At 42.3% G+C, this 10,564-nt stretch overlaps 1 protein-coding gene across 1 annotated transcript; it reads right to left on the bottom strand.

Moving 5' to 3' along the window:
• Positions 1-1,457: 1,457 nt before the first annotated feature.
• Positions 1,458-5,170, bottom strand: nfkbiab (nuclear factor of kappa light polypeptide gene enhancer in B-cells inhibitor, alpha b). Its single transcript, XM_020621992.1, has 6 exons — positions 4,781-5,170; positions 3,332-3,437; positions 2,933-3,143; positions 2,154-2,242; positions 1,785-2,042; positions 1,458-1,695 (listed from the first exon to the last, which is right to left on the bottom strand). The coding sequence occupies exons 1-6, from the start codon at positions 5,023-5,025 to the stop codon at positions 1,660-1,662; spliced, it is 945 nt and encodes a 314-aa protein (XP_020477648.1). The 5' UTR covers positions 5,026-5,170; the 3' UTR covers positions 1,458-1,659.
• Between the last annotated feature and the right edge of the window lie 5,394 nt (positions 5,171-10,564).

Genomic DNA, 10,564 nt, shown 5'->3' with positions numbered 1-10,564 from the left:
ATTTTCTAATAATTGCGCCAACAGTTTTTGCCTTCTCACCAAGCTGTTTGCCTATTGTCCTGTAGCCCATCCCAGCCTTGTGCAGGTCTGCAATTTTGTCCCTAGTGTTTTTAGACAGCTCTTTGGTCTTGTCCATAGTGGAGAAGTTGGAGTCTGATAGATTGTGTGTGTGGACAGGTATCTTTTATACAGGTAACGAGTTAAAACAGGTGTAATTAATCCAGGCAATGAGTGGAGGATAGGAGGGCTTCTTAAAGACAAACTAACAGGTCTGTGAAAGCCAGAATTCTTGCTGGTTGGTAGGTGATCAAATACTTATTTCATCACCTACAAATGGAAATATAAAATGGAAATAAATGATTTAAAAATCTAACAATGTGATTTTCTGGAATTTTTTTTTAGATTGTCTCTCACAGTTGAGGTGTACCTATGATGAAAACTACAGAACTGTCCATTCTCTAAGTGGGAAAACTTGAAAAATCAGTGGTGTATCAAATACTTATTTGCCCCACTGTATATACCAACAGGGCAAACAACAGCCTCCTGTTGTTCTGCAAACCTCTTCTCTGGAGGATAAGAAGGAACATCATGAACAGCTGAATGTTCTGTGTCTGAGAATTTCCTGTCACTTCCTCCTTACCATCCCCCTCCAAGAAAAAAAAACTTTCTGATTAGGATCAGAGCAATTGGCTGCATTCAACATGCACAAAAATTCCCAAAGCCTCTAATGTCTTTCTGTTTGCACAAGCCCCACCCAGCAGGAGGAACTGTCTCAGGCTTGACTGTCTGACAGTTCCTCATTCGCTGGAAAAAAAGGTTTTATTGGCTTTATCCTCCATGACATGCAATATATGACAGTAAAACAGCATCTCGTCAGAACTGAAACTCAGCTGTCATGCATTGACGGCGCCGGTCTATACAAGCACAGACGCAGTAACGGCAGCCTATGGCAGGCAGTTAAGGGAATTTCCTTTATAGCTGTAATGTTTGGCACAGTCAATTATATGCTGGGTTCTACATGATCTTTTTACTGTTATAGGATTATGACATCTAATGTACACACAAACGCATTCTTGTCCAAACTTAGTGCCTCAGGTACTGTCCAGGACCAAGTGCAATTTCCCAATCACATCACCCAGTCTCCCCAAATATATCCACACGAAGTCTTAACTGTTAAATAGGACTCTTTTAATTTAACTGGAGTGTGCTGGACTGTTTGTTGTCTGACATCTACAACCTGCTCAAGTGTACACATTCACAGCTTCCATAAAAAATACATCTTTGTATACACAGCATTTACAATATCATACAACAGAGCTGTTGCAGGTACATCTGTGTGGATGGATGTTTATGTGACAGTGATTTGCAGTGTCCAGAATACGCGGGGATCCCATCATAATGTGTCCGGTATTCACAACCCATCCTGCAGCCTGGAGCAGTTCCACTGGTTTATTTGGCCATCAGTCTCGTTTTGTTTTGCCTTTGCAGCTACCTGTCCATCTCTGTCAGCGGTCGCATCCGTGCTGTGTCACCCACACTCAGGCTCACGTGACGTCATTCCAGGAAGCAGTAGACCATCCCAAGCCATTTCTCCTGGCCTTTGCTGTCACCATCACAACCTCCTGCCTCTATAACTTCCTCGCTCTGTCTTGTTTCCCACTAATGTCCGTTCCACTCAAAATCATCATAATCCACCTGCGGACAAACAGTGGACAGACAAATGGTTACACACTGGGATGGCTATACAGTGGGAGGTAGTGGGAGGTTCTGGATTTTCAACACACCTTGTCATCAGACTCATCCTCCTCTTCCTCGCTGTCATCTGATTCACTGTCAGGCAGCTCCCTCAGGTTAGGATCAGTCCTCGAGTACAGTTCCTGCCTGATGTCAGCACTGCTGCAACCATAGGTGAGGTGGTAGGGGGTGTGGCCTCCAGAGCTCAAGAGGTTTGGGTCTGCTCCTTTCTTCAGCAGCAGTTTGACCAGCAAGAGGTTCTGCTGGTCCACAGCCAGATGCAGTGCACTGCGACCATTACGCTGCTCCTATATGATGGAGAGAGACGAAGGTCCTCAACATGCAATGACCAACGGTTTGTGTATGGGTTTATACTGTCAGTAGTTATATACTCTGCATACATATAAGGTGGTGTTTACCTTTGCATTAATGTCAGCTCCTAGTTCCACCATGCTCTCCACCAGTGAGAGGAAGCCATGGACAGAGGCCAGGTGGAGGCAGTTCTGACCTGCAAAAAACATCAGAGGAACAGCTCATCAGCTGACACCAGACCATTACACCATTTTGTAAGTGTCGTAGGATCCAAATGAACTGGACCAGTGATTTTCTGATATGCACTTACATTATCCTGTAATGTAATACAGATTCTTATAGGAACACAGACTTCCATAAAAGGTGATTTTCATTTAATATGCCAAATTTGGGGGTTTTATTTTGAAATTTTGGTTCCCAAATGAAATCTGGAAATGAGTGAACCCTTAAAATTGTCTGAACAAGTCTAAAACTAGAGCCTTTCTATCTGGACCATTATGTGCCATGTAATAGAAGGGTTTTAGTCAGGAAGTAATGCTATGAAAGGCTGTGGCATTCCCCTTCTTGCTTAAGTGTTTCCTTCCTGCTAACCACAGTGTTCAGGGATAATGGGCAGCAGAAACTACTCGTTCTGCCTACAAATCCTCCATTTAAATGGTAGTTAGGACCAGCAGCAGACTGGACAGTATCTCATTTGTGTCCAAGTAGAAGGGGTGGGCTGCCACAGAATACAAATTACCATCACCATAAAATAAAATACACTAATAATATCACTGTAATTTAGCCCCATACCACTGCTAAATTCACATATGTTTGTTGTCTAATATGCAAACAACTACAGTTTTAATGTTGACAACTAAAGTTAGTACTCGTACTACACTCTTACCATGATAGTTACAGGCAGCCATCATTGTGCGTAGATGCTCTGTCTGACAGTTCTGCGTGATGACACTGAAGCACAGCAGGTCACCATGGCGACAGGCGATGTGAAGAGGCGTGTCCCCTCTGTTGTCCACCAGGGTAGGGTCACAGCTGGATGCCAGGAGGTGCTGACACACGCCTGCCTGGTTCGTTATTACGGCCAAGTGGAGGGGGGTCTGGAATGGGAGAAATTACAGACAGGTGAATTACTGAGTCTCAGGCATTTTTATAATTCTCTACAGACAATGCATTATTTTTATTATTTCACCAGTACAGCCTGGTGGAAATGAAAAGTACAGAGAAACAGGTGGAGACTTGGCAATGAGTTCAATCTATTGTCTTTGAAGAGCTGTGTCTCACATACTTGTCTCAGGTCATTCTGTGTGTTGAGGAAGTCTGTGTTCTTGGACAGGTCAATCATCGTTCTGATGTAGTCTTTGGCCTCGTGGATGATGGCCAGGTGGAGCAGTCTACGCAGACGGAGGAGGAATGTTACAGTACATGCACAACACAGCCACATCTACACACAAGACAAAGGAAATATGCTCCACAAGAAAACCTGTCACATACAATCCCTTGACATTTTTAAGTATAATAGCCAAAAAATGCATCTCTGAATGTTTTTCCATCTATAAAACATAATGTACAATAAACCTAAGATTTAGAATGGAGAGAAATTACTGGACAGACCAGAAAATACAGAACAGAAGGCTAAATTTGGTACAGAACTTTATTACTGGTCTGGAGATGACAAAGCAGTTAAAGACAGAGTGTGAAAACAAATGGGATTAACAGCAAAAATAAGCAAATAGTATAACCCTGACATAAAAACTTATCTGGATTCTTTTTATTCACCGAGTTTCCATAGCACAGGCCCCCAAATATTCTCTGATGTGTTCATTTAGCATTAAATTATATTACGTTTCTATTTACACTACACAATCACTTTCATATGCATAACAGGACAGTCACTTTTGTCACTTGTAATGAGGATCATCTCCTGAAAATGCGATAAATTTATGACAATAAATAAAACATGGTCCCGGGAGAAGCTGCTGACGACCTCAAGAGTTCCCCGAGCCCTGCATTGAGAACCACCGCTGTGGTTTGTACTCTCAGGTTAAAGTAGTATGACATGGTGCCATGCTTACTCAGCTTTAATTAACTGATGTATGGACTAATGAGAACGGTCATAATACGGTGCCATGTTGGATCTGTATTTCTCGGCGGAAGGATTACACTACAGTAAAAATAACACTTGGGGACTCTCGTAATGTGATTCCCCACGGCTTTTATGAGAGCAGGAGCCTATTTCAGGGCAGGGTTTTAGCCTTAGCCTCCACTGACTGCATTGTAGTATAATTTAAGATACTTTTCTAAATTTCCCCCAGCTTCTCGCTTCACGGGAGCGCGCGTCGATCGGATTCCTTGGCGGCGCGCCCGGGACTTTCCCAGTCTGACCCGCGGCCATAGTAGCTTCTCTCCGGATAAAAAGCCTTTTGTTTACGTCCAGTGCAACCGTGTCCGACCACAGCTGGAGTCATTATTACCCCGGACACCCGTTGTGTGTATTGTCAACGCTGCAGTTGTGCTTTTACAGGTCCCAGAGCATAAAGAAGCCCTAGTCAGGACAATAAACCAGGCCTGGGCCCGGGCTTTGTGATGACAATCTAGAGGAAGATATTCCCCACAGGAAAGGGATCAAATTACCTCCGAGACCCGAGATGGGCCTGCTCAGGCGACATTGCGGGGCTACTTATACCTCCAAGAACTCAAACATTAGCTGTGTAACGTTATTCCCGCTCAGACTTACGTGTCTCCGTCCTCTGTAGTCTGTGTCTTCCAGTCGTGCAGCTCTGCTGTTCCCGCTGGAGGCTGCTGCGGCTCACAGTCCATCTGCAGCCGACAGATCTCGGCCGCCACAGCCTGGTACTCTTCCTCCTTTAGTGAGTCCAGACCGCTGTCGAGCCGCTCCTCGGTCGACTGGGCCGGCTTCCCTTCTTTATTCTCCCGACTGTAATCCATTTGGTTCAACAAACTGGTTCTGTGCAGGTCCATAGCAGCTCGTTCGCTTGTTTTGTCACGGAGCTGTGCAGCAGTCTGTAAATGCCCTGTGTGTAGCTTCAGAGGGGCGGAGCTAACAACTGGGTGGGGGATTTCCAGAAAACGGTCACTTAGAATAACACAGCACACAGATCGCTGGCTCCAAGAGGGGATTTCTATTGACACACAGAAATACACCACTATCTGTCACCAAGAGAGCAGAGCACTTTTGCATGCTCAGTCTGTTGCACCCAAAATATACCTTTTCTGAAATAGTTCACTCTTTATATAAGTATGTGCATGTTCTCTCTCTATGTCAGTGTTACAGCTGTAGGCTAGTTACTTTAAAAATCATCTTCTGAGCTTTCATGAAGTATATTATAGTGTGCTAACAAAACTGCACACTTTTAAAGAGCTGCAAGAAATCAGATGTGTTAATTTAGCAAGAAAAGGAAATGCTATAGTCCAGGAAGTCAGAATAGCTTGAAGCACGAGCTTTGGGGTTTTATTTACCCTCTGTAAAAACCAGTCACACAAGTATGAGTATGTTACTGTTCCCTATGTTTGTCTATATATGGTGTAAATCTGGTACAGTTCTGACATGAGTGAAGGACAAATGGAAAATCCTAAAACGTCACCTTGATGAACATGCTCCCGCTGGATGGGTTTATCAAACAGAGATGTTGCTCTGCAGCTCCTCAATGTTCAGGTGGGTGTGCAGACCTGCAGGAGGGGGCTGCAGCATGCACAGGAGTTTCCACCAAAACTTCAGTGTGTTGGGAGTTTGACTTCAATTTGTTTATTGCAGCCACTGTGAAAACAATATGTTGAGCACAAGAACAAAGCAGGCGGCCTGCAGTGGAGTTTCCCTAACGCTCACACATCTTGACCACATGGTCAAGTGAGCTGTTAAAGATGTTTCAGCCCAATATAACACTGACAGTGTCCTTCCAATTCTTCTGTTAAGGAATTGGAAGTTCTCGATAAGGCCGCGAGACTTCACGAGGCTGTGACCCATCCCTTTAAAAACAAACATCGAGTTGAACATGCTGTTCCAGAGGCCTGAGGGAAACTCCAGGCTTATTTTCCCTCCCATTGTTCAGTCCGTGTGACCAGTTAGACTGGGAAGCTCAGGCTTCACTCTCAGCATATTTTTACTGTCACGTTAGCAACTGTTGAGCAACACTCTGGGCAGGAACATGCACAAACACATGCAAATGTACAGTTTCTGTTTATTGTTGTACATGTTGCTAAATTGTGTATAATCTTTTTTACTCTGCACCAGTATTTAACATTCCATTCTCAGTATCTGAAGCAAGAATGGAAAGATTGTATAGAGGGCAACAAACCATACAAACCACAGTCACACCCACGGCTCGCTGCAAATACATGATCTGTTTCACGGCTGCTAATCACAATCAGCTTTAAAGGCACAGTGAAAACAAGACCTTGGGCTGAACAGAAGGCAGATGAATGGAGGAAAGGAATGCACACAGAGGGCTGGGAAACAAAGCAGTCACACACACTTTGTTAGACAGAGGGAATTGAATATTCAAATACATTAGGAATGTTTGCAAACTGCCCACACCTCAACTTTACATTTGTAAAAGTTGTTGTTTTTATGTTGTGTCTTTCTGGGGGGGAATGCACGACACAGACAAACACCATCTGATAAAGATTAGAAAAAGGAATCAAACCAATCTATAACATCCAGAGATCTCTAGATGGTACGGATATGATCGGACACAGTGACGCTGAGTCATTTTGAGTAGAAACCAGTGCATCGCTATTTGACTAAAGGTCAGGAGCATCACTACATTATCTGACACAACATTCTTAAACAGTACAGGGACAAAATTCCAATATGCTGAAAAGTATCTGAACATTGCAGTAGCAGCCTAAGACATGGAAGGAAGTAAATACAGTTGGGAAAAGTAATACATGTTGCTGGAACTTTGCATGCAGTCAGTACTTTTAGTGTCTGTTCCAGGCTTGCCTAAATTTAACCTCAGGCATCAGCCATTTATGTTTGGAGTGTGCTTCAACTGGAAAACCTGGGGAAAGCAAATAGATTGTAAAGTGTATGAGCACTGTTTATGAAGATTTCTGCATTGTGGTTTCATAGATTTACCTCAATGCATCACCCCTGTTTCGCTGGCTTAGCTGTGTTTCACAGCAGTATTCCAGCATCTGAACCCTGAAGCCAAAAAGACTTTTACCTGTCTGTAAAACAGTGTTTTTGTAGAGAACAGATTGTGGCTATTTGTACAGACCTGCATGTGTGTGTGATATGAATTGATCTACTATTCAATGACCAGTTTAAATGTGGTAATATTAGATTGTACACATTTCCTAATTTACCTATTCTAGTTTTTCCTTCAATAAAGGACATAAAAGGGTCAATGAACGGCTGATATTTGTTTGAATACATGCTGATGAAAACAGGAAAGAGCAGAGTAAGCGGTGAAATAACGTTGGCACAGTGCTAATGCTGCCAGTTGCTGTTAATAAGCAGCTGTTTCAATAAAACCACAACCAACACAGCACAAAGATGAACTCAGTGTGTCCAGCTCACTCTACGGTGCAACATGGACGGCTCTATAAAAGTTACCAGGTAATTATTTCATTTATATAAAAAAAAACAAATGAATCAATGTAGTCTTTGTGATTTATGTGATGAATGAGGCTAAAACGAATTTTCAGCATAAAGGTCTTTGCTTTCTGACCCAGTCTGTGTAAAGCTTCACTGTTTCAGCCTTTTCTATTGTACTCTACTGTAGATCCTCCAGGAGAATAGCTACTGACTATATCCACACCTGCACATACAGTGTTTGCATACTGTATGTGTGTGTGAGTGTGTGTGTGTGTGTGTGTCAGTGGGAATCCCTGGGCATTTGCACATGAGCAGACATGTACACACAGAATGATTCATAATGAATCACTCAATTAGCCGCACACACAGTAACATACATTAAAGTGACTCAGACATTCTGGATGTGTGACTGTCTTAAGACCGAAAGCATGACAGACACATAAAACTGCGAAGGGTGAGACACGGTGAGGTTTCACTGTGGTCACCTGTGGCTCTACCTGCTTCCCTCTTCTTGTCAATGTTACAGACCGACCTCTTGTCTGAACCACTTTCCTCTTATTTTACAGCCATGTGCTCTTATGTCCTGTGTTGTTTCAGTCGATTCCCTCAATATATATCTTTTTGTTTGTTTTTAGAAGCAATTCAAAATAACACTATGTCTGAAGAGCTCAAATAAATACAGTATATTCTGAACTGTAATTCACAAGTGTGTTTAGAGCTGTGGTTAAAATGCCAAATAGTCAGAGATGATTATCTCACAGAAACCTTCATACAAGCTGTGATGTGCAACTCAGATCTACTGTAGAATAACTGAGAAGATTAGTGGTTTGTTGTGGCAGCACTGTACTTATGTAAGTACAATTTTAAGGTAAGTGTATGCTATTTTAGACTTACATATAACTACTTATTACTTCACCAAAGGCTCCTTTAGATTCCATTTATAAAATACAGTGTTATGGATGAAACAGTATATGGTTAGTATTAGAATGAAAATGCTGCTTAACCTTTGGATTTGATCAGTAGTAATGAGACTATTATAATGTTGGCCTCACCTAAACTGATGGACTCTCTGGGAACAGAGACGTTAAACCAGGCCACACAGTGACAAAGCGCCAGCAGCAGGGTGGGCCACCAGGAAGAACTGGGCAATGGAGGCAGCTGCTTTCCCTGCAGAGACAGATCTCTGTCAGTAGGGGGCGCGAGAGGGCAGCTGTCATACAGCTCAGCAGGGTAGAGGCTGGCATACACTGAAATGAAACCTGAATCATATAACAATAAAGAATGAACTTTAACCTACATTTTTTACACATATGTGTACAAGATAGTCCTTAAAGCGCTCACCTGCTGATGAAGATCATGTGATCTACCTGACAGCTCCACAACAACATCAACTACACTGAGATGAGACTGTTTCGTCAAATCAGACATGGACATTAACAAAATAATGTCAGCTCATGGTCCACTTACCACCTCTTCCTATTGCTTTCTGCCAAATCATCAGGTCTTGCAAATGTCAAGTATACAAATCTTAAATGGTTCCAACATCATCCTGTTAATAAAAATCCAAAAACATGAAGCCATCTGCCCATGAATACAATTATATAAGATTAAAAGCTAGGAAGTGGACCTTGAGTTAGATCTGTTTTCCTAAACTACTATATCCAAGGTCAAGAATCAACCTCATCCAGTCAATCATCTGACTGACAAGCCAACAAGCAGCTTCAGACAACTCCGAGTTACAGCTGTGGGTGAACGTCCACCATGAGATGGCGTCAGATAACCACAGGCAGCTACTGTCATCCTGCAACAAGATGGACAGGGATGTCGGTGTCTTTTTCTCATCACCTATTGATTTGATTGATTTGAACTGATGTGATCAATAATCCAAAGCTAATTCTGTGTTTCATTGAAACAGCAACATTTATACATAGATGGGCATGTTGACAGAGAAGGTTTCTAAATCTGTCCTGTAAGACAAAAGAGACTTAGCCACCATTTAAAAATGTAAAGAAACATTTCGTGGGCGTCCACACGTCATTTGATATGACTAGAACCTGACTGATGTCTGGATGAAGAGTGTGACTATGAGAGGGCAGGTAATGTTAATGTTAATGCTTCAGAGGCTACATTTTACATTTTACTACAGTTCATTCCTGTATTTACCTGTCAGTCTCCTGTTAGTGCATGATCTTAATTTATCTTTTTGAATTAAAACTTTCCTTACAAACATAAATATGCATTTAATCATCTTAGTGTCACTGTAAACGAGTATAATCTGGGTCTTGTTCTTTCTATAATCTCTCCACCAGCCAACAGACCTCAGACACTTAATAGCCTGATGTTTTTTTAAAGGTTACAAACCATATAGCCTACAACAATATGTCCTTTGGCTTCAGCAGTATCATCAACGCAGCATTAAACCTAATTCCAAGTCTTAAAGCTGAGCCGACGGCCTTTTAATTAATGAGTGAAATGTGTTAAATTGGACAGATCTTTCTGATCATATGCTCGGGTCAACACATAACAAACACATAACAAAAACAGAATTATGTACAAACAAAGCTCCCATCAGTCCTAGTTAAGATGTAATCACAGACAGTTTAGCTGTATAATACTGCAACACTTAAAGGCTTGTTACTGAGACACAGATCAATAGAGCCATTTTCAGCAGGCTGGGGGATTATCCACCTCACTGCCCACCCATGCAATGCAAACTAAACGCACACACACATATACTGTACACAGACATCATATCCTCTAACCAGCAGCCTCTTCACAGTATTTGTGGGTCCATATTTTACAGGAAACTGACTGAGAACATTTGCCCTGATTTTAAATGACTGATAGCTGCCTGCTCTGGCCTTCCTTACATCAGCTGGCCCCCTTCTTCTTCTTCTTTTTTAAAATATGAGGTTTAATTGCTGTAACACTGTGTTGTCATCCTAGCTCATTCCCCCCCCC

This window comes from Monopterus albus, unplaced genomic scaffold (assembly GCF_001952655.1).
Source record: "Monopterus albus unplaced genomic scaffold, M_albus_1.0 scaffold270.1, whole genome shotgun sequence".
Classification (NCBI taxonomy): Eukaryota; Metazoa; Chordata; class Actinopteri; order Synbranchiformes; family Synbranchidae; genus Monopterus; species Monopterus albus.
The sequence above is the reverse complement of the archived record's forward strand: the minus strand, read 5'-3'. Positions and strand labels throughout refer to the sequence as shown.

What these genes read in the sequence shown, in the direction of transcription:
- nfkbiab (XM_020621992.1), bottom strand. Translation starts at nt 5,025, where the DNA reads ATGGACCTGCACAGAACCAGTTTGTTGAACCAAATGGATTACAGTCGG. An exon ending in CACAGAATGACCTGAGACAA is followed by an intron (nt 3,144 to 3,331) that starts GTATGTGAGACA and finishes CTCCCATTCCAG; the next exon opens with ACCCCCCTCCACTTGGCCGT. An exon ending in AGGATGAGTCTGATGACAAG is followed by an intron (nt 1,696 to 1,784) that starts GTGTGTTGAAAA and finishes GTTTGTCCGCAG; the next exon opens with GTGGATTATGATGATTTTGA.